The sequence below is a fragment of the Leucoraja erinacea genome, chromosome 16 (assembly GCF_028641065.1).
Source record: "Leucoraja erinacea ecotype New England chromosome 16, Leri_hhj_1, whole genome shotgun sequence".
Lineage (NCBI taxonomy): Eukaryota > Metazoa > Chordata > Chondrichthyes > Rajiformes > Rajidae > Leucoraja > Leucoraja erinaceus.
Genome location: NC_073392.1, coordinates 19,567,407 through 19,590,817, shown reverse-complemented (window position 1 = coordinate 19,590,817; position 23,411 = coordinate 19,567,407). Strand labels below are relative to the sequence as shown.

At 40.7% G+C, this 23,411-nt stretch overlaps 2 protein-coding genes and 1 long non-coding RNA gene across 11 annotated transcripts in view; 1 reads left to right on the top strand and 2 right to left on the bottom strand.

Annotated features, from left to right (window-relative positions):
- tatdn2 (TatD DNase domain containing 2) overlaps nucleotides 1-6,923 on the bottom strand; it is a 16,612-nt gene extending 9,689 nt beyond the window's left edge. Inside the window, exons 1-3 of one of the 7 annotated variants that reach the window (XM_055647771.1) lie at nucleotides 6,727-6,923; nucleotides 4,443-4,761; nucleotides 561-1,079 (exon numbers count right to left, since the gene is read on the bottom strand). In XM_055647771.1, the coding sequence (XP_055503746.1) occupies nucleotides 561-1,079; nucleotides 4,443-4,761; nucleotides 6,727-6,749 (861 nt within the window). In that variant the 5' untranslated portion in view covers nucleotides 6,750-6,923. Of the gene's footprint in view, nucleotides 1-560; nucleotides 1,080-4,442; nucleotides 4,762-6,495; nucleotides 6,515-6,726 lie in introns of those variants that run through there. The other 6 variants (XM_055647768.1, XM_055647774.1, XM_055647769.1 and 3 more) reach the window with 6 other exon arrangements.
- Nucleotides 6,916-23,411, top strand: LOC129704567 (uncharacterized). Of its 2 annotated transcripts, XR_008724748.1 has the most exons (4): nucleotides 6,916-7,044; nucleotides 8,544-8,655; nucleotides 20,671-20,989; nucleotides 21,785-23,411. It is a non-coding gene; the product is annotated as an uncharacterized LOC129704567 (long non-coding RNA). The 2 variants fall into 2 exon arrangements; XR_008724747.1 differs by lacking the exon at nucleotides 21,785-23,411 and having other exon boundaries at nucleotides 20,671-21,346.
- The window catches only part of LOC129704564 (interleukin-1 receptor-associated kinase-like 2), a 36,243-nt gene continuing 25,708 nt past the window's right edge, over nucleotides 12,877-23,411 (bottom strand). The window contains exons 9-14 of one of the 2 annotated variants that reach the window (XM_055647767.1): nucleotides 21,339-21,549; nucleotides 20,256-20,318; nucleotides 19,429-19,602; nucleotides 17,746-18,553; nucleotides 16,401-16,523; nucleotides 12,877-14,690 (exon numbers count right to left, since the gene is read on the bottom strand). In XM_055647767.1, coding sequence (XP_055503742.1) covers nucleotides 14,686-14,690; nucleotides 16,401-16,523; nucleotides 17,746-18,553; nucleotides 19,429-19,602; nucleotides 20,256-20,318; nucleotides 21,339-21,549 — 1,384 coding nt within the window. In that variant the 3' untranslated portion in view covers nucleotides 12,877-14,685. Of the gene's footprint in view, nucleotides 14,691-16,400; nucleotides 16,527-17,745; nucleotides 18,554-19,428; nucleotides 19,603-20,255; nucleotides 20,319-21,338; nucleotides 21,550-23,411 lie in introns of both variants that reach the window. The other variant, XM_055647766.1, reaches the window with a different exon arrangement.

Below are 23,411 nucleotides of genomic sequence, written 5' to 3'. Positions count from 1 at the left end.
GAACCAGGGGCCACAGTTTTAGAATAAAGGGGAGGTCATTTAAGACTGAGGTGAGAAACAACTTTTTCACCAAGAGAGTTGTGAATTTATGGAATTCCCTGCCACAGAGGGCAGTGGAGGCCAAATCACTGGATGGATTTAGGAGAGAGTTAGATAGAGCTCTAGGGGCTAGTGGAGTCAAGGGATATAGGGAGAAGGCAGGCACGGGTTATTGATAGAGACGATCAGCCATGATCACAATGAATGGCGGTGTTGGCTAGAAGGGCCGATTGGCCTCCTCCTGCACCTATTTTCTATGTTTCTATATATGTTTAAAATACTTGAAATGAAATGAAATGTTTCTCCTTACTTTCATACAATAACATTTTTGCTGGGGTTGCATGAGAATTCCAAATGGATGAATACTGGATAAACAAGAATTTACTGTAAGATTGTTATCTCAACTGTCTCTTAAAAGCAGGCCTCGATAAAGGAGAGCTATACTTGTTCTCTTCCAAATTCAACACATTCATTCCTGTATGATAGAGATTTAAAAAAGGTTACCATTAAAGCACAAATACCTTGTGGCCCACACCCTCATTTTCTTGAAGGAGATCATTGCTTCTTTCTTCCACACTTGTGTCAATAGTCGCAGCTACATTAGGAAACACTACCTTGGGCCTTTCATTTGGTAATTCTTCACTAGCCTTTAATCCAACATTCCACTTTCGGCCCACAGAATTATTTTCAGCATCAGTTTCTTGTTGCTGAATGCTGTGTCGGGAAGCACTATTCCGAGTTGTTTCATGCCAACTAGCTTCGTTAGTTTGCTTGCAATATTTCGTCACAGGTTTAGAAGGTATCAAATCAGCATGCTCAGTGTCTATGGTATGGCAGTGCAGCCGTGTTTTCTGGAAGTCTCTGCCAATAGCTTCTGATATGGCTTTAAGGTAGAGAACTCCGGTACCCTGGGGAGGCACTGCCTTCCGGGACTTTGGCTGAAAGATACCATTATCATCCCTTGCCCTGAATGTAGATTGAGAACTTTGTTGAGTGGAACTGCTTAATGCTTCAGGTAGACTTCTTTCAGCTTCCATATTCTGAAATTTATAAAATTCATAAAATAAATAACATTGAACAAACTAATACAAAACAGTTTCTTAAATTTTGTTTTTAAATTTTAGGATTTTGCTTGTAAGCATTGATCCAACAAAAGCATCCTTCACCTACCACAAGTTTTCATGTTTTAACATACAGTCCAACCTTTGGTAATCATAGTTATAGAGAAGTCTGGAACCAACTCGGCTTCGGAGCCTTTCTGGATTATCGGTTTTGCCAGACCAAGAGATCATGGCCCCTGAGAGAAGTCCAACGGTACCTGAATTGTACCATTCAGGTACCGTTATAGCGGCCCCCAAAAGTCAGCCACAAGAGCAGATTTACCAGCTCAAGCCGAACCAGATTTCATGTGCGCTCGAGTAATTTCATCCAGATTAAAGGTGGTGCCGGACCACCAATTGCCGGAAAATCGTGGTGGAACTGTACTGATAGGCATTTTGGAAAAATGCACAAATGTAACCCAGTCACTAGGTGGAGATGTCGTGCCAAGTTTGGTTGCCATCCTGAACATTATTTCTTCTTCAGAGACACAAGGAATTGAGATCTTGTACATCAATTTTCTGAATTCCCATCAGCAATACATAACCATAGGCAATATAGCTTAAATGATCAGGTAGCTGGAGGAATTAGTCCAGCTGTTCGTACCTTTTTTTGTGGAGAGCACCACTATATAGAACTTGCAGAAAAGTACAGTTTTTATCTTTCCTGTGTAATTCACATAACATTCTTTTTTATTTTCACTGTTCATCTCTAATTATTGCAACAATGGAAAGGATAATAGAAAGAGTTATACAGCCCAGAAACAGGCAGTACCTATGCCTTACATCACTGATAGTACATAAAACACAAAGTGCTGGAGAAACTCAGTGGATCAGGCAGCATCTATGGAAGGAATGGATAGGCGACGATTCAGGTTAGGACCGAAGGTCTGAAGAAAGATCAGGACCCAACACATCACCAAACCATTCCATCTAGGCTGTGGGCCAAGGAGCTTTCTCGTTCAGTTTCGTGACCCAACTCACGGAACTACCTAAATTTTTAACATATTGTGTAAAAATATTATACAAATCATACCTGAAACTCGTCAAGACCAAAATCTGCACATTTTTAAGAAATATGAGAAAAACCTCAAATTTTCTCAGTAGTAATTGCCCAATCAATGCACGTTTGACATTGAGTTTGGACGCAAATTGACCAATCCCGCGCTTTGTTTTATGGTCACTAGGCAGCGAGGACCCTGGGCTGCCTCTACATTACATCAAAACAATAACAAGGTTTCCAAGGAATAAAGGTAAGGCTCACTTTGCTGTTCATTTTGTTTCTCAATTGATTTATCTTTATAAAGTTATGTGAACTGTTAAATAAAAATGATAAATAACAAATATACAGTAGGGTTAGGGTCAGTCGGTCGGTCGGTCAATCAGTCGGGCTTGCCGGTAGGGCGATGGATGCTGTGGAGGATCGGTCGGGCTGTTGGTGGGTGGTGAGCGTCGGGGCGCAGGGTTGGTGAGCATCGGGCCGGGCCTCCGCCGGGCTGGTGAGCGTCTGGCCGGGTCTCCGGTGGGTGTGGCGAGGGGTCGGTCAGGATGTCAGGTTGCCGGTGTTGCAGGAAGCGAGCGGGCAGTCTGACGGAGCAGGCGCTATGGGGTTGCTGAAGGCGGCCCGGGCGGCGTGCAGGGCAGTGCTGCTGCCCACCATCATCACCACCAGAATGGCATGCTGATACGCTGCGGGGCCACACGTACGGAGCCCGTAGCCGGTCCCAAAGCGGCTCCAGCTCCAGCTGTGGGCAGCTCTGGAAGGGGGGCGAGTTAGGGTTAAGCATTCTCCTGCCTTAGGCTTCCCCCAGCTGGCACTGCCCCAGTCCCACTATGGCCGTGACCCCTACTTTGCACACTGGCAGTCAGTAGGGTTCGCTAAACAGGGGAACCCACAGGAACTGCACTCACCCATTAATTAGGCTGGTTCAAGAGGACCTCTGCAGCAATCTCATTAAAAAAAAACTCACAATTATATTCATTATATTATTTTTATACAATATAATTATACATGATTACAGTCATATTCTCAAGTCATATATATAATATAGATGGTATAATAATATATGGTTTAAATACGGAAATAGGCTCCCCATGTGTTATATGGGCATAGGACACTAGATGGCGCTTACTTTTTCGATCTCATTTTCTAATTTGTTTAATTAATTAATGTGCAACTTTTGGCACTGACGAGTTATGACTTCCTTCTCCATTATATTTTATCTAAATCTGTGCAAAACTTCATGTAGTTCCGAGACATGGGTCACAAATGTTGAATTCTAGACACATTTTTGATGCTCGGCCCACAGCCTAATCTGCAGGTGCTGCCAGACCCACTTAGTTACGATAGCTTTTGCATTTTACGTGGGATTCTAGCATCAGCATTCCTTGTTTCTCCATCAACGTTAATACTCTCTTCAGAATGGACTCATGAAGTGGCGTAATAGTTGATCATCATTGAATGTATCCATGATGAGCTACAATCGGCAAGAGCTGAAAGATGAGATTAGGTCTTTCAATTGGTATATAAATGATGGATTGGATGGTCTTCATTGCATATTTTCTAAGATACTAGATTCAATGGTGATCTTGTACATCTGAAATAAATCTTATCTCAACATTTTTTTTCTCTGGGGAGAACAAACTCATCTTCTCTCGTCCAACATTATAGCTTATTTCCCTTATCACTGGAACATTTCTAATCAATCTTTTCTGCAAGCTGCTCTGGGGTCTTTACATTCGATCAAAACAGTGGGTGAATGTAATTGACTACACTTTAATCGAAAACTGATATTTATTCTGCAACCAAGGAAACCATTAAATGGAAAATTGGCCAAAAATAACAGCCTTACTCACCGTCTACAACTCCATCAATTTTGGTGTTATCTGCAAACCTACTAATCACCCACCTACATTTATGCCCAAGTTGTTTTATTTTAATTTAAAAAAACACACTCTTCTAGATTAATCTGCTCTACAACACACCATCCCCTCATCTATCACCTTCATCACCTCCTCAAAAAACATCTCAAACAAGTTCATAAGAACAATCTGCTGTAGACAAAGCCATTCTGACTGTCACCAATTAGCCAATTATCTTCCCAAGGATTGTGGGTTTTATTTAGCTTGTCTGGAATATAAATATTATCTTTATGGTTTTTTTTTAAAGAAACAATTTATTTTATACATTAAATTTAGTCAGGATAATTACTGCCAACAGATTAATACAGTTATGATTCAGGAATTCTCTTCAACTACAAATACAGGATGTCAATTTTAAATGGAGGACAGGTTCTAATAAAATACCTTCTCAGGCTCCAAACACACAGATCTGTTTAACTTGTCGTCTCGTGAATGATGAGCGTTTCCTGAAGAAATTGCATTTGGCATGGCATTCATTTGTACATTACTCTCATCAACAGCCTTCTGTCCTTTGCCAGTTTTCTCAATGATTATTCTCCTGGTATCTGTGTGATCACATACTGAACCACTTCTAGACATTGCCTCATTATCACCTGGTTCTTCCAATGGCAGCTCAGACACATATTTCCTGTATTTTGATGGAGAGGTAGTGAAGGATCTGAACATATTTTGCCTTTTACAACTTGGCTTCATCGCTTCCTCACTGAAATGAAAAAAATATCTTGGTCAATAAGCATTCAAAGATCCCATTTAAATGGAACTTCAGGATCAATAACATTGATACCAATCACACAAACAGGCAATGATTACTATGCAATTCAAGGTGGTAATAGGAAGAGTTGAGTTGGTCTTAGCAGAAATTAATGACCAAGATTCCGGATCAAGGACACTACATGTTTCTCTAAATTCAATTTTAAAATTTTGAAAACTGCAGATAATAAAACATAGAATAGTACAGCACAGGAACAGGCCCTTTAGCCCGCAGTGTCTGTGCTGTCTTCCCTGCCTGCTCATGATCCATTTTTCTCCATTAATTTCATCTTTCATGTATCTTGTGTTTTATGACTGGTGGCAGATCAATTTCCCTCCTGGGATAAATTAAGTTCTATCATATCTTATCGTTACCTGCATATCCATGTACCTATCCAAAAGCCACTTAAATGTCACTACTGTTTCTGCCTCAACCACCACCCCTGGCAAATGCACAGAACTCATTTGAACTTTCCCCCTCTGAACTCAAAACTATGCTCACCAGTAATTGGCATTTCCACCCAGGGGAAAAGGTTCCACTGTCTACCGTATCTATGTTCCTTATAATTCTACATATTTCTATTAGGTCTCCCCTCAATATCCAACAGTCCAGTTTGTCCAACATCTCCTTATAGCTAACACCCTCGAATCCAGGCAGCATTCTGGTAAATCTCTTCTACACTCTCTCCAAAGTCTCTACATTCTACCTACAATGGATTGACCAGAACTGCATCCAATATTTAAAATGTGACCTAACCAAAGTCCTGTTAACATAGAAACATAGAAAATGGGTGCAGGAGTAGGCCATTCGGCCCTTCAAGCCTGCACTGCCATTCAATATGATCATGGCTGATCATCCAACTCACTATCCTGTTCCTGCCTTTTCTCCATACCCCCTGATCCCTTTAGCCACAAGGGCCACATCTAACTCCCTCTTAAATATAGCCAATGAACTGGCCTCAACTACCTTCTGCGGCAGAAAATTCCAGAGATTCACCACTGTTACATGACTTCCTAACTTGTATAATCAATGTCTCAACCAATGCAGGCAAGCATACCATATGTCTTCTTTACCATGCTATCTACTTGTGTTGACCCTTTCAGGGATTATGGACTTGGACCCCTAGTTTCCTCTGTATATCATTGCTGATAGGGGTCTTGTCACTAACTGCAGACTTTGCCAGTGCATTCGACCTCCCAAAATGCAGCAATTCACACTGGCTAGGATTAAACCCCATCTGCCATTTCGCCATCCATTTCTGTATCTGATCTATATGGAACATAGGATAGTACAGCACAGGAACAGGGCCTTCAGCCCACGAAGTCTGTGCCAAACATAATGCCAAGACCAAATCTACCCACCCTATGCCTCGCATAATTTTATATACATCTATCAGGACTCCCCTCGACCTCCACCAAAGAAACATCCAAGAAAGTACAGAATTTAATGTGCCACTGCATCTGACACTATGCTCTGTGGCTGGACTCAATATGGAAGTCAGCAGCTGAGGCCAAATTGTGCTAGAATTCTCCAGCATTATGTTATCCAGGTTCCATGGCAGATCAGACCTCGTGCAGGACCCGAGACCCCTTTCATTTGAATGGAGTTCTGGTCTGTGGAATTAGATTTTTTTTTTGCTGCAAAGGTTTTTAATAACTTTGAAGCGTCTCTTTTTTTTAAAATTACTTGTATCACAAAGTCTCTTGCCCAGAGTAGGGGAATCAAGGACCCGAGGACATAGGTTTAAGGTGAAGGGGAAAAGATTCAATAGGAATCTGAGGGGTGACTTGAGGGGATGAGGAGCATGAGGGGTCCCCGCGACCCCTCGTGCGCGCCCCCGACTCTCCCCTCGTGCGCGCCCCCGACTCTCCCACCTCACGAGCGCGCGCGCCCGCTCTCCCCGCGACCCCTCCTCACACGCACCGTGGTGGCCGCTCCATCTCCTCCACTGCCCGAGGTGAACCTTGCGGCCGCTGGCTGAGTAGGTTACACTTGTTCCGTTGTAAAGGGAAGGTGAAACCAGAGTCAGACCGTTTCTACCCGCTCCGTCCAGCCTGGGTGCGAGTACTGCGGCGCCATTTTAACTCCGGCCTGAAGTTGGGGAGTGAGTTTTGAAGAGGAAGTGAAGAATCGCGGGGTGGTGGTGGTTAGGTCGCAGCAAAGATCTCCGCCCTATGATCTTTGGGTCGGGGTGTCTGGGTGGATAGAGGAGCCGAGAGTGGCAAGTGTCTGAAGGTGAAGGGGGTGGGGTAGGTAGATGGAAGATGGGTACGTAGTTGGATGGGAGGGAATGACACCAGAGGGAAAGGGAGATTGGGCATGTAGATGGAAGATGGGTATCTGAGCATTTAGTGGGAGGGTTTATTTTTAATTTTGGGGGAATACATTTCTGACTTCTTTCTTGAAGTCCATTTCTCAAATACTTACAAATGTTCCTGTGTTTACCTCTTTCTCCAAAACAATTCAGGTTATTTCCATTTTATAGAACTTATGGACTGGAAATAGATCGCTGTGACTACAGAACCACGTGTTAATTTATTTACACTGAAAAAGTGTATGGAATTTAATGAGCAACAGGCTGCGCTCTGCTAGACTCGACATGGCATCCAGCAGTTGAGCCCAATTGTGTCAGGTTTCTAGCACAAAAAGCTGGAGTACATCAGTGGGACAGGCAGCATCTCTGGAGAGAAGGATTGGTTGATGTTTCGGGTCGAGACCGTTCCGACCTGAAACGTCACCCATTCCTTCAGATGGGTATAGGAAGTTGTTGGCCGTGCAGATATAAAGATCGAAAATATCGGGATTTTATCGCGTTTGCTCACTGCATTTCATCAAAACATCAATAATGCCTTAGTTTTGATGAAATGCAGTGAGCAAACGCGATAATTCCCGATATTTTCGATCTTTATATCTGCACGGCCAACAACTTCCGCTGTTATTTTCCCTCCAGCGCTCTCTTGTCTTTACCTTCGTTTTTCTTTATCTTCTGGACTCTAAAGTTATTTACAGCTCAAAAACGGGCTGTTTTCGCGGTTTTTAACGGGGTTGAAAGTGCGCGTTTTCAGCATCAATAACATGTACTGAAAGTGACGTTTGTACCCCAGTTAAATTTTGCGGCCACGTGGGTGAGGATCTATGATCCAGTGACCTTTCGTGAAATCACCCTATCATTGGTACTGCACCACAGATGGCGCTATTCCCATAACATCCCGCTTTGTTTACAAAACACATGTACAGGCACTTTACATGTATAGCAATAAATTAAATACTTCCATGGCATCTTATTTCACTGTCCAACACGTGTCCGACAGTCCATTTTCCAACATGCATTTGACAGTCCATTTCCGTGGTAGCTTCCAAATTCTCATTCCTTGGATCTGCAGCAGTTCAGTGCTCGGAATTATCTAAACTTTGAACACTTGGCTGGTTCCTCATTTCCTTTCCCCTTTCCATTTATCAATAGCGATGAAATGGCTCTTTGGTCTTCCTCAGATGGCGCCAATTCCGATGATAGATGACGCCGTCCTCGGTTCTGACTTCATATGATCTGGGTTGCGCCACACGACCTACAACCACAGCCTTCCTCCCGGGCTGATGTCGGTCACCGGTCGGCTTCACCCGAACTGGATCACCAGCTTTCAGGGGAATCAGATCGTGGGATCCTCTGTTGTAGTAGTCTGCTTGTCTGTCTCTAGCTGCTCTCAACTCAGCTCCTACCTTTTTCTGAATTTCAGGTTTGAGCAGCCTCTGAATAGTTGATACGATGGTCCTGGTACGTATGTTCATCAATCTTTGTACAGGACTGCTACTCATGCCAGGTGTGTTGCGAAAAGCTAGTATGCTCAGGTAAGGGTCAGCTCCTGCAGCCTTAGCCTTCCTCAGCAATGACTTTGCAACTTTCACACTGCTCTCTGCCTTTCCATTACTCTGTGGATATTGGGTTGATGCGGTCGTATGTTCAAGCTGCTACTTCTTGGCAAATCGCTTGAACCCCTCAGCTGTGAACTGTGGCCCATTATCTGTGATGAGCTGATCTGGTGTTCCATATCTTGCAAACTAGCCTTTGAATTTATGGATTACATTAAATGCCAGTGTTTTCTCTAGATAGTCTATTTCCCAATATCCTTGCCCTTCTTGTGGGAATCAAGTACTCGTGTGATCATGTCTCGACTCCTGGCTTTAGGGATGATCACTCTCCTCTAAATATGAGGTAATTTCCAATACTTGGCTCGTCCCTCACATGGAAATGGGAGATAAGTTCTGGGTCAACATCCTTCTTGTTCCCTGGCCAGCCTCGTTTGATCACCTCTTGCAGTCTTTGCATATTTAATGTGGATAAATGTGAGGTTATCCACTTTGGTAGCAAAAACAGGAAGGCAGATTACTATCTAAATGACGTCAAGTTTGGAAAAGGGGAAGTACAATGGGATCTGGGGGTCCTTGTTCATCAATCTACGAAAGTAAGCATGCAGATACACCAGGCAGTGAAGAAAGCGAGTGGCATGTTGGCCTTTATAACAAGAGGAGTCGCGTATAAGAGCAAAGAAGTCCTTCTGCAGTTGTACAGAGCCCTAGTGAGACCACACCTGGAGTATTGTGTGCAGTTTTGGCCCCTAATTTGAGGAAGGACATTCTTGCTATTGAGGGAGTGCACCGTAGGTTTACAAGGTTAATTGGCGGGATGGCGGGACTGTCATATGCTGAGAGAATGGAGCGGCTGGGCTGTACACTCTGGAGTTTAGAAGGATGAGAGGGAATCTTATTGAAACATATAAGATTGTTAAGGGTTTGGATATGCTAGAGGCAGGAAGGGCCGAAATGGCCTACTCCACCTATTGTCTATTGACATCTTCAATCGTCGTCATTGGGTCATTATTTATTTTCAGCCCCTAAAGACCACACACACGCACGCGCGCCTGGATACCCATGCAGATGGTACTTCCCGTCAAATTTACCCGTCCCTTCATACACATCAGCATACTCAGCCATCAGTCTTCCCTTGCTCAGAGGGATTTCACTGCCATTCAATGTCATTATGTTCTCTTTACAGACTAAGATGAGCCCCATCTGCTGGGCTGCCCTGCTTCCCAGGATTGGAATGCAGTCTTCCTCCAGGATTACAAACTCTGCTTTGTATTCCCTTCCATTCTTTGAGTTCACTAGTTTCACCTTGCTTTCACTGGAACTCTCCACTTCCACCACTGCATGCACAGGTTTTTTCCCTTTCTTTTCTTCTGTTGCACTGGCTTTCCGTGCATTGTGATGCGAAATAATCTTTCTTATGGCATTTGAAACCCTCCCGGCCATATGCTGGACATTTCTCCTTCTTCCTCTCATGTTTGTATCCGCAGTATTTGCACTGTATGGTTGGCTGGTATATTTTCTCCTCTTGTCTCACTGCATAAACATCTTGTCGTTGGTCACCTAACATGACATCAACTGTGGCCTTAGCAAGCACCCCAGAGCCTGGCATGCCTTCACACACATTTCTAAGTCAAGTGAGGTTTCTCGGAGAAGTTTCTCCCGCAGCATGTCATCTCTTATGCCGCATATTATTCTATCACATATCGGTGAATACTTCAACTCTCTGAAACTGCAATGAGCTGCCAAGAGCAGTTCTATTAAAAACAAATCAAGTCTCCCCTCTTTCTTGGCTCCTCGCAAAGAATCTATACCTGTCGATGGTCTTGTTCCTCACGGGTTGGCAATGTTGTTCGAAAGCATCGAGAGCCTGCTCTAGCGTAACTTCTTGTACGTTGCCCTCCGGCGTCCGTGTCTCTAGCGTTTGGTAGAGCTCTCTCCCTTGCAGTCCAACTAGATACATGAGCAGTTTCCTCATTGTCTTGTCATCCTTCCCTGCCATGCTCAAATCACCATTCCTCCCTCCATTGTCTCCACTCCATTGGCAGGTCCCTTGCCTCAAAAGTCATTTGCCAAGAGGGGCTTTAGCTGTTCCATTTTTCTGACAAAACCGCCCCTCAATCGATGGAAACCATGTAGGCCGCACACTTGTCTCTCGGTAGTACTCACTCACAAAGCATCTGCTGTCGCCGTGCACCCAATCAAAACTCTTGACGAATCCTGAAACAGGCCCCGATCTGACACCATGTTTTAACATCGTGTTTCCTTACTGTAAACTGCGCCATTTCAGCTACACAACTAATTAACAGAGGCTTTACACTCGAGCCTTGGGTTCAGCCATTTTCATTCAGGATCCATCTTGGCTACTGCCTCATGGGTATTGCACCATCGGTACTGCACCACAGATAGCGCCAAGGAGCAAGATAGACCACTCCTCGAAAAACGCGTAGTATCACGTGTGTGATCGTCGACGCCATTTTTGAGGCATTTTATTGGGCTTCCCCCACACTGTCATGGCGTCCTTATCTAAATTTCATCTCACTACTCTGCTATCAACTGTTCTAATCGTAAATCTAAACGACCCGACCTGTCATTCTTTAGGTTCCCCAATAAAAAAGAAAGATGAGAAAATATTTTTATTATTTTCAGTCGATATTCTGTCGTGAAAATGTTATTTTCTGTTCTCCCATCAACGGCCATTGGGAAACTGGGTTTTTCGGTACATTAGAAAATTATTAGACTTATTTTTAATAGATCTTTACTTACCATAATAATAAAAACAATTTTAACACTTCTGTACGTTTTTGGTTTTGTTCTAGTAAGGGATTGGTCTCCACAATATGGCCCGCGGACACATCAGGTCCAGTGACCAGGAGATTTTTCGAGCTCAGATTCAAGTCCGAGAATGGGCGGCTGTTACCCATTATATCCCTCTAATTGTCAAGACATCACAAGCAAAGATCACCGCCATGAAGAAGGGTGCAATCAAATATTATACAACTCTGCTCTATCACCTTTGGGTGCAATGGTGGGCCGGGGGGTTCGGTGGCGGTGGCCGCAATCAAAGATACTAGTGGAGCTCTGCTCTACAATCTTTGGTCGGAATGGGACGGCTGCGCGTTATAATGTGCTATCGTTCCACTCCCCCCCTCTCCCTTTCTCCCTGTCCCCCTTCTCCCTGTCCCCCTTCTTCCTCTCCCCCTTCTCCCTCTCCCCCCTTTTCCCCTTCTCCCTCTCCCCCCTTTTCCCCTTCTCCCTCTCCCCCCTTTTCCCCTTCTCCCTCTCCCCCTTCTCCCTCTCTTTCGATCTCTCTCTCCCCTCCTCTCGATCTCTCGCTCCCCTCTCTTCTCTCGATCTCTCTCTCTCTCCTCTCTCTCTCTCCTCTCGATCTCCCTCCCTTTTCTCTCTCCCTCCCTTCCATCTCTCCCTCCCTTACCTCTTCGTGAGAGTTGGCAGCTCTGCTATGCCTTGGGTCCAAAAGAGGATAGCAAGAACATACTTAATGGTCTTTGTAAGAAGATTTTAATAAGCTCTTCTACATTTAAGGTAAATTGACATATTAGAGGCAAAAAGCATCTTCAATATACAGGTCTCTCCACACAACTGAAAACAATTGCATTTAAGTGATATATCATCCATTGTTCAGGCATGTAGCACTAGGTTACAATAAACTTCCTACATATTCCAGGAATGCATCTCATAAAAATGGGAGAGGCTTAAATGCATTGTAAAATCATAAATCCATGTTGACTTGGGCTAATCCTTTTACTGCTATCCAAATGCCCCATTATTACATTTTTAATAATTGACTCCAGCATCTTTCACACCACCAAAGTCAGGCTAACTGGTCTGTAATTCCCCGTTTTCTCTCTCGCTCCTTTCTTGAAAAGTGGGATAGCATTAGCTATCCTCCAATCCACAGGAACTGATCGTAAATCTATTGATCGTTGGAAAATGATCATATGTATAAATATATATGTATGTGTATATATGCATGCATGTGTATATATATATATGTTTATATATGTGTATGTATGCATATAAATGTATCCATATGTATGCGTGTATTTGTATGTGTGCATATGTATGTGTATACGTATGTATGTATGTGTATATATGTATGTGTGTATATATGTGTGTATAAATATATATATATATATATATATGCATATATATATATATTATTACTATATAATTATATATATAATTGCCTTTATGGTTTATGTATATCATCTTACAAGACAAATAAATTAATAGTGATTATTTAAATCAAAGTTGCTTCTGATCCATGAGAATAAACTTAATTATCTCTAACTTGCCTCTCACACACAGACACACATTCATATAAATATATAAAATATGTATACGTTAAATTTAATTTTGTGCAGTGTGTGTTAAAGCAATACAAGGGAAACTGCACAATACAATGCAAGGGAAACTACGCAAAGGAGGGGGCTGTTCCCGCTACAAGATACTCAAGGATCTTTGCTTTGGATCAAAGATTATAGCGGAGCTCTATAATCTTTGCTTTGGATCACAGCGGGTGGCATACCGGAAGTCGCGTGTCGCATTAAAAAATGGCGGCCGTGACGTTCCGTCACGTACTACACGTCAGTCCATTGGATTTCGGAGGAGTGGTCTATCTTGCTCCTCTAGGATCTTTGGATAGCGCTATTCCCATAACAGAAACCTACTGTGTAGTGCTGTGGCTGCCACAGTGGCAGGTTAGTAATAAAACTAAGCTTATTTGTAGCATCTTTGTTAACGATAAGAAAAAACATACTAGTTTTGTAAATGGTTTTTGGAAGCAAATTTGATTCAGATTTTGCAATATAATTGTCAATAAGGAACAATTATTTGAGAAATATTTACCAAATATACAGAATTTTTTTTTTTTCTTCACTCAAGTGGATCCCATTTTGTGAGAACGCCCCTTCCTGTTTTCCTTTCTAATAACTGTTGGAATAACTTTCTATTAACTGTCAAAACTAGGACTATATATCTATCCTAGTTTTTCCCAGTGATTCTCAGAAGGATATGTTGGAAAATCTGAAAATTAATTGAAAAAGATTGTTCTAAAATAGGGCTTGAAATCAATAGCAATAAAACTGGGTTTTCATGTGTCATCTGAAATCAAGACACAAGTTTATAATTCCTTCAGAATGTACATTAATTGTAGCAAATTTGATTTTATGGCACCAGAAAAAATATTTAGGTGTCTAAATCAATCTGTGGATAGGTTGCATGAGTAATAATTAGGTTGTCAACTTAAAGTGAAGTTTGTGCATTTTGTTAAAAGCTACCATTTCTAGAAAGCTAGAAATTAAAAAATTGATATTTTCAAAGTTTTTTTGTGATTCCAGACTTTAGATATTCTTTGATGCTTAATGAAGCATACCAAAATATTTTAATGGAACTACATTAAAAAATATTATTAAAACAAGAGAACATTTACTTAATGGCATTAACAACTGAGTTTTATATTCCATAAGTGATTGTCTTGAACTTTTAAAATTGGAAGTCCAGATTACATTATCAATTATTAAAAAATGTATGGGGTTTTTAAAGGGCTAGCGATAGTATTGTTACCCTATTTTTCAAGTTTAGTGGCATCAATTTAGAGGAATTAATTGCTAAATATAAGAAGTTTCACTCTTTTAGGACTATTGCTAATGATGATGCTTCTGATATTGAGGATGCTCCAAAATCTGCGAAGAAAATTCAGTCAGCAAAGCAACACAACACATTTTTTAGAGTGTTTTCTGAGTGTCATTTTAATGGGCAGATCAATGGAAGTAATTTTGTCTTAAAATGATAGTTTGCATCATGTGGAAATAACGATCCTTTAAATGTGAAAATGAACAAAGTATTAGTAGTCATTGAAGCACATAGACACAACCTTTGGATACATTGAAAACAGTGCCTTCACCCTTCTTCTGGCTTGAGTGCATAAATTTCCAGTAAGTTTTGTGGTTTCTATATTGCCACTTGTTTTCTGTAGTGCAGCAATCCGATTCATTCTATTTAAAAAAAAATCCAACATTAAGCCTTGAAGTTCACATTTCAAAATAAAATGATAAATTGTGGCATTCCTCACTAACACTTAGTATAGTTTGTAATCCTTAGAAGCAATTATGAACATGTAAAAGTTGCCGTTTCTTTTTATGGGGAATATACTATTCCATGTTGATTGGGATATGATTAGCAGGAGCAACTAATCAAAGTAATTTGTAAACCTACATTAGTATATTCAATGTGAGGGCATATTTTTACACTTTCTCCTTTCAATCTTAATTTTTCCCTAAATTTGGGATTCACACAAGGCCACAATTAGATTGGACAGAAGACCGGCCAATTACACGACAAATTGCATGGATATTGTAATTATTCCCAGAAGCTTTAAGTCAGGGGTTCCCAACCTTTTTCGTCCCGTTTACCCCATGGAACTTTAACAGCGCATAACAATGTTATTTCACTTTTTTATGAACTAATGATGTACAGATCAGAAACAAACAGTCAGCCAATGAGAAAAAGTGTGTAAATCTAGAATCAACAAATCTACCCCCTGGGGAGGCGAAATATACCCCATGGGGGTAAATTTACCTCAGGTTGGGAACCCTTGCTTTAGGTGAAGTGGTTGTATATGCCGATTCCACCAGTTTTTATTCTAGAGGTGTTAGTGGGAAATCTGGGTAAATTCATTACTAATATGCAATTTCAATATAAATCCGCCTTTGCCTCACTCAGGTTGTAATTTCTTAATAACTGCATGTGCTGTTTTGCAACTGTTCCAAGAAATGAGAAATTGCATTACTTCCACTGCTACAACATATACCAGTGATCTAGCATCAGATCTTGCTGATCACTACAGCTTTTTAGGCGAGGTTCTGATGCGAGGTTGTTGATCACTAATATATGAATAGTCAATGCAATTCAACAAACACATACACCATCCTGGAATTTATACATCATATATCCTGTCTGAGCTAGGCCACACCCGTACTCATTAAGAAGAGTTACAAGCGTGTATAAATTAAAAAAGGAGATTGCAAAATTTGCAATTGAACCTTTAAACACTTGCTGACATTCCCCACAAAAACAGATGCACCTTCATGCAATGATTGTGCAAAAAAAAGTGAGGAAGATCACTTCCTTGTGTTTGTGTGGGAGTACTAAATAACGTGTCTGAAGAAGGGTTTCGGCCCGAAACGTTGCCTATTTCCTTCGCTCCATAGATGCTGCTGCACCCGCTGAGTTTCTCCAGCTTTTTATGTGTACCTACTAAATAACATGTCTGATTGGGAAGCATAATAAGTGTGTTTTTGGCAATTTGCTTGCAGACATCGTTGTCATTCCACACTTATTGCAATAATGAAGCTAAATAAAGTTAATCAGTTACTCTAAATATTCATGTTTTAATATTTAGTTCATTTGTTGATGAAAAACATCTAAAATACGTTCAAATGTTACATTGATTCTTTTGGATAAGAGACATTGAAGTTCATGCATGACTTCATGGAGGATGAACTGAGAAAGGTCCTCTGTTCATTGTCCCAGGCCCACCATGACACCAACCCAGTGATCAGACAAATTCAAAGACACAGTTAAGGATAGAGGGAAAACATGTTGTGACACAGGTTAAAATTATCTTTAACAATTATGGCAAGAAACTACTCCCAACAAGAGAGGCCTACTTGAATGAATCTAATAACAGCAGCCAGCATACATACCCTCTGTTACAAAAGTTGTTGAGAAGAGCTCAGCACTATCGATTCTTCCTTCTTCATACAAATGTATTTTATCTAGCAGTTTCTTTTTGTGTGGACAAATCTTAATATTTGAGGAAGAAAAAACTACTACGGCAAAATGAAGACAGAAAATTAGTGCTGTGACAGATCCACATGGGTCCATAACATAAAATAGCCACTTTAAAATTCAGGTACTCTCTTCCTTGTTGGTAGAACTAGGACTGTTCTCAGAGATTAGTGCTGCTTCACCAAACTATGAGCATTTAAAACAGATTATTACAACAAAATCATGTCTCTGTGAAGCTATACCAAGAAACATGTTTATTCATTATGTCTGGGTAAGAATCCTCTGAAAATTATTGGACAAAAGATTAAAGGGTTCAAACTTTATATGATCACGACCAGCCCCCTTCAAATCAATTAAGATTGAAAATTTATAGGCTTTCAAACATTAAAGTTTTAAAATATGCAGTAATTAAATATATTTTTCTGTTTTGGCTGCTGATCAGGTATGACTGACGTTGAGTACACAAATGTCCATTGAACAGTCCTTGCTCAGTTACAGCCTGAGTTAGAGGCCTGAGCACGCTTTCTGTGAGTTTTCCCACCGTGTAATCTACAGTCACATCAAACTGGATGTAAGTAAAGGCACCTTTATGCTTTTCTGCAAAGCCTTCGCAGAGCACATATTAAGGCAAAGCACCAGCTTTACGAGCACAATTTCAGAGCAGAGCCCAGTAACCATATTAAATACAAACATCCATAAAAAATAATTACAACAATGTTCTCTAGAGTGTCGGGACTCTCCTAAACAGTTGCTTATAGGACTCTGTAAATGGATGAATGCTCTACCACTTATTAGTATTAAGTGACTTAACAGTCACATCCTATAAATGAAGGAGCAGCATGTGCCATTTTGCAACAGAGACCTAGCACCTTAAACTTTTTTTCCCCATCATCTCTGGAATGTTGAGGCTGCTCAATGCTGCTAGAGTCAGGTTATGTTCTTGACTCAGATATGCTTCTTAAAGAAATGTAATTGGGGAAAAAGGCTTGTTTTGCCTTTATTCAGACAGGAAGTTTGATCTTATAAATCATATCAAAATGTGCCATGGCATCAATCAAATGCAGAATGTTTACGATGTTGTTTATTTAGATTCGGACCTGGTTGTGTTCAGGCACATTTGTGCCCCTGATTCGTTCTCCAGTGATGTGTGTTGGTTGGGTATATTGGGGCCATGTGTAAACACAAGATTTTCAAGAAGCAAGTGCAAAAACATTTTAAATTATGTGCACGTATATCTAATTTCATAGAGCTGAACATTACCTGGACTCGTACCATTGGACAATCCCGGAAAATGTTCCAGAGAGTGCTCAAATGCACATACTTCATCATTTAGCTCATTGATGTCAAAGCTCTGTTGAGAAGGATCTCTTGACGGGGTTGTGTTCTCAAATCCCGAATTGTTTGTCACCCTGTCGCTTCTTTGAAGAGACAACATAGGGGAAATATCAGAATTGCAACAGTAACTCTTTGAACAATCGTTGTAGTTGGCTCCCATGTGGTTGAAATGATATGCTGTACTATCTTTTGGATATGCAGGAAATTCACAAACACCATTTGATGCAGTACTAGAATAGTCACTTGGAACATTACTCTTTGAGACTCTGCTACTTGAGTGAGATAATTCTTGAAAGAAAGTACTTTCGGTTTCTATAGGATCCAGGTTGGATTTGCAATCATGTGTATTGGTTTTTGAATTATCTTCAGTTCTGTTAGAACAAGAGCTGTAATCACTGCAAACACTCTTTATCTTAACCTTGCATAATTTGCAAGACAATAGGTCATGGTGGTAACAAAATATATCTGACTCGTCAGATTCGCATGGTAATTGAAGCAATTTTGCATCAGGTTCAGAGTTTCGTTGTAAGTCTTTGAAATTAGTTGCGCTCTGCGGTCGTAAAGACTTTATGTCATTAATGGGATCTAGGAAAGGGGAAAGGATCTCTGTATTTTCCCGTGGACATAAGGCCAATCGATATAGCTTGCAAGCAACGTTTTCTGTCTCCCCAGGAGAGCTGTGCATATCACAGTGTTTAAGGTCATGGTCAAGTTGCTCCAGCATAGAATAAACCTGTGAAATACAGACAAATCATGTCAAATGTGGGGGACGTCAGTTCAGAGGAATTTAACACTTTGACTGCATACATTAACAAGAAGTCCAATCTATTCTCTAAAATGTTATATTCAACCGTGGCAAAATACCATTAAAATCGGTGGCTCAGCACTTCAACTCCCCCTCCCATTCCAAATCCAACCTTTCTGTCCTGGGCCTCCTCCATGGCCAGAGTGAGGATCATTGTAAATTGGAGGAGCAGCACCTCATAGGTTCGCTTGGGCAGTTTGCACCCCAGCGGAATGAACATTGACTTCTCTAATTTCAGGTAGTCCTTACTTTCTCCTCCCCTTCTCAGCTCTCCCACAGCCCTCTGACTCCACCTCTTCCTTTCTTCCTCATGCCCCCCTCACCCCCTCACATCAGTCCGAAGAAGGGTTTCAACCCGAAACGTTGCCTATTTCCTTCGCTCCATAGATGCTGCCTCACCCGCTGAGTTTTTCCAGCATTTTTATCTACCTGCTTCAATAGGTTTATCTTGGCTCCATTTTCCTTTACTTCCCTTACTTTTGATAACATACAAAACATTAAATATTAAATAGAACACAAAGCGCTGGAGTAACTCAGCGGGTTAGATGGCATCTCTGGAGGATATGGATCAGGTTGGGATCCATAATCCAGTTAATGACTAACTCTGATATTTTCTTTTTGGTCCCCATCCTGAATCTCCTGGATCTCATTTTTCAATCCTCTTTTAAATTATTTCCCTCCCAACCCTCCACTTTTCAAAGGTATTAGAAATGGTCGATAGCTGTCTACATTGTCCCATCTTCTAAAGTTTCCCAATCATCTATTCCAACAGCACTAGTTTGTTTATCTTACTTTTAATTTACCTCATTCATCTTGAGTTTCTTCTTTTTGATGCACAGACAGGCAATTACAGCAAACTTAATTGCAAAACTAAGAGAAAGTAGATCACCGTTTCTATCCAGATACTTCTGACAAATTTTATTTGCTGTTTTCTCTGTATCTGTCTCCAGCTCCAGCTCTCCCAACATGAGATCTTTCTGTTTATCACAAAGATGCAGTATTTCAGGAAAACTAGAATCATTTTCAAATATTAAAAGTTGTGGTGCTTGTTAAAGGAAAAATGCATTAATATGATGAAAAGAATCTACTTTGTCAGAGTTAAAATATATTCAGAGCACATTTGCATAAGGTTACCTCTAAGGCCACAGTAAAATAGATTCTAAAATCATTTACATGATGACTAGAGTTTTGAAGTAAGTAACTAATTGAAGGAAGAAATAATTGGAATGTACACACAGCTGATTAACAAACTTTCTCGAACCTTAGTACTGAGTGGTCTTTGTCATCTTGCCTACATGCTCATCTGTAGTTAGCCGACTGAGGTGCTGAGTGTCAATAAATTTAGTGATAACTCGAGGAATCAAATGACCCTTAAATTGAATATAAAAGAGATGGGTTTTGTGGACTGAATCAGAAGAAAACCCAAGAAGCCATCTCATTTGCAGTTGGACAAAGTCAATCATCCACTACTACTCAATGAATTGTAAAGCTTTTTGTTCAATGTCAAGATGGTATTTTGTATAAATAGGATAGTAAACTACTGATTAATACATTTTGTCTTAATGCTGATGCAATAAACTTATTATTTAACCAGAATGGTGTCAATGTGCATCCACTTGTGTCTTCTTACCAGTAATGCTGGTTGTCTGCCCTCATCCACTGCTTTCATACCAGTCAGAATTTCAGAAAGAACCTGTGATAAAATTACAAACATAATAATGAATTTTACTGTACATCTTTAGTTACTTTTAAGAATTACAGAAAAAAGCTAATTGATTATATAATCATCATAGTTTTAATATTGAACATAGTGTGTTTATTGTACTCTGTAAAGAATAAAGAAAGGGGCAGTTATATTCTGCTTACATGTGGGTTTGTGTCAGTGAATTCTTCCTAATTTTAGGAAAGAAGGCACTGGGTGGAGTCTAGCGGTGAGCAGATTGGGGAGGCACCCTGGTGCATGGAGTTAAAGTTGGAGCAGTGGCTGTGAGAGGAGAGGGACAGCACGTTCGTAGGTTGACATATCCATGTTGTTGTGTCCACAGAGTGTGCTGCTGGATACCCTGTAGTAGCCTGGGGATCACTTGGATCAGGTGCCACTGGAGGCTCAACAGAGGTTAAACGAGCACAAAGATTGTACACGACCTGCAGCAGCGTGGAGCAGTGGTGGAGGATACCAATATCATCGCCAGGCCTGGCCGACCCCTGCAATTCTGACCCAGTGCCACCACTAGTACAACGGGCCTTTGAGGCCAAATTAAAACACTGTCTTTTTACGAACTTTGATCTTGAAGGATTCAAGATGGTGCCGGAAGCATGGTGGCTTTTCTATACTGCCCAGTGTTCCTATACTCTTGTTCTTGGGTATGATTGTGCTTATGTATAGTAAATATTTCAGTGAATTGTATGCAAATAAGAGATTTCACTGTAGGTAGACAAAAATGCTGGCGAAACTCAGCGGGTGAGGCAGCATCTATGGCGCTCCATAGATGCTGCCTCATCTGCTGAGTTTCTCCAGCATTTTTGTCTACCTTCAATTTTCCTGCATCTGCAGTTCTTTCTTAAACAGATTTCACTGTACCCAGCTACGTGACGATAAAATACCATTGAAATCCAAAATGCTTAAAGCCAGTTCATATTACACTGAATGAAACCTCACCAAGATTCTAATAATTTAATTGATAAGCAAATACATAGATACATCATCACTTACTATTCCAAAACTAAAGGTGTCAACTTTTTCTGACAGACACCTGTGTCGTATGAACTCATCTGGTAAATAGGCTAGAGGACCCTGTAAAGTCGTGGTATTTAGTGTGGTGTGGCCGTTGATTTGATGAGCATCTGCTCTAAGAGGGCCAATCTTCACCAATCCAAAGTCGCCCAGTTTTGGTGTGAAATATTCATCTAGCAGAATATTTGAACTATGAAAAGATGACATTTTAATTAAATATAATATTAATTAAACAAGCATAATATTAAACTTCCATGCTATAATATGGTACATTCTTGAGCGTTTTAATACTTTGGCTATAATTACCATTAAATATTAAATGTAAAACAATATAAATACTATTAAATATTGCATACTATGAAAATGGATTTCCCAAAATCCCAAATTTTGATAAAAAATTAATAAGTATGTTTCTTTTTATTCAGGAAATCTCATCTCTGGTTTAAACTGCAAAGCTCTGGATATGTGTAACAGAGACTATGTCATGCTGATTTTAAAATGCATCACATTATGCTGAGATACACCACATTTTAACAGTGCCCTCTAAAGTATCAATGGCATTATTCAACAAGGTAAGGAAATTTGGTGAGGTGAGAGCAAAGCTCAATAATTGATGAACTATGAATGGGGTGCAAGCTATAAGTGAAGCAGATTTAGGGATATAGAGGTATTAATGACATCCAATTAATTCATGCAATTGTCCAGCAGATAGTTAATTCATGCAGCCCGTGTGAACATTGAGTAGAGACTACAAGAAGGATGACCACAGCACTGAGATTCAGGAAGCCATTCAGGTTTGGAGAGTTCAGGGCACGTAGGAGATAAGAGTTCAAGGAATAAATACTGTTCATACAGGAGTGAAGGCCATATTTCAATTCATTAGGCACTTATAAGAAAAGCCTGAGACCAGTAAATTTAACATTGTGGTCGGCAAGTTATTGGGGTTGATTAGGGATAGTCAGCATGGTTTTGCGTGTGTGTGTTCGTATCTGGCGAATTTCTTTTTTTTTTTGTAAGTAACCAACCAAGAGGGATAATGTAGGTTGGGCCAGTTCAGCAAGGCCAGACCGCAAGCAGGGAGATGTAGAGCTAGTCCAGTCCATCACAGACCAGACTTCCCACCATTGATTCCATCAACACTTCCCACTGCCTCAGAAAAGCAGCCAGCATTGTCAACTACTCGTCTCACAGCGATCCTTCCTCCCCCCTGCCACTTGGTGCAAAAGTTACAGAAGCTTGAAAGTGCACACCAGACTCAGGTAAAGCTTCAGCACCTGTTATCAGGCTTCTGAACAGTATTTCCATAAACTACAGTGCTGTCCAATTCACCTCAACCCCATTGTGGCCATTTGGCTTTGTCTATGGAATTGTTTGGCTACAATGCCAAGTACTATATTCTGCACTCTGTATCTTCCCCTTTGTTCTATCTATTGTACTTGAGTTTGATTTGATTGTATTTATGTATAGTATTATCTGATCTGATTGGATAGCATGCAAAACAAAGCTTTTAACCGCAGCTCAGTACACGTGATAATAATAAGCCTAAACTTTAGATGTAAAGAAGAAAAAAAAAAAAAGGAGAAACCCAGCAAAATGCTTCTGGGAACTCTGACTTTTATGGGGATTATTTAGAAATAGTCTGAGGGAAACATATAATGCTGCTTCAATGATATTTAAAAGCAAACAAACTTTCAGTAGGTTACAATTTTGTGGAAGAAAAATGACTGTGTGGGCAATAAATCAGACGGCTGACCAACATCCAGTGGGGTTAATGCCTTTAGGAGTCGAGATGTCAAATCAGTGAAAACAAGCTTAAGATTGGCAACACTCCACACTTCTGTAGATTCCCAAAACTCCAGCCAGGAAATTCAACGATGATCAGGTGCAATAAATGTACACTTTCCATTCTGCTGTCAAATTTCAAAATCTGCGAGGCGCATTTAGGTTCACCTTATATCTTTAGTGTTAACTGACATGAAATCTTAAACATTATTTTTCAAATTAGTACAAAAGTAATTAGACTTGGCGAGTCAAAGTATATGGGAATGACAG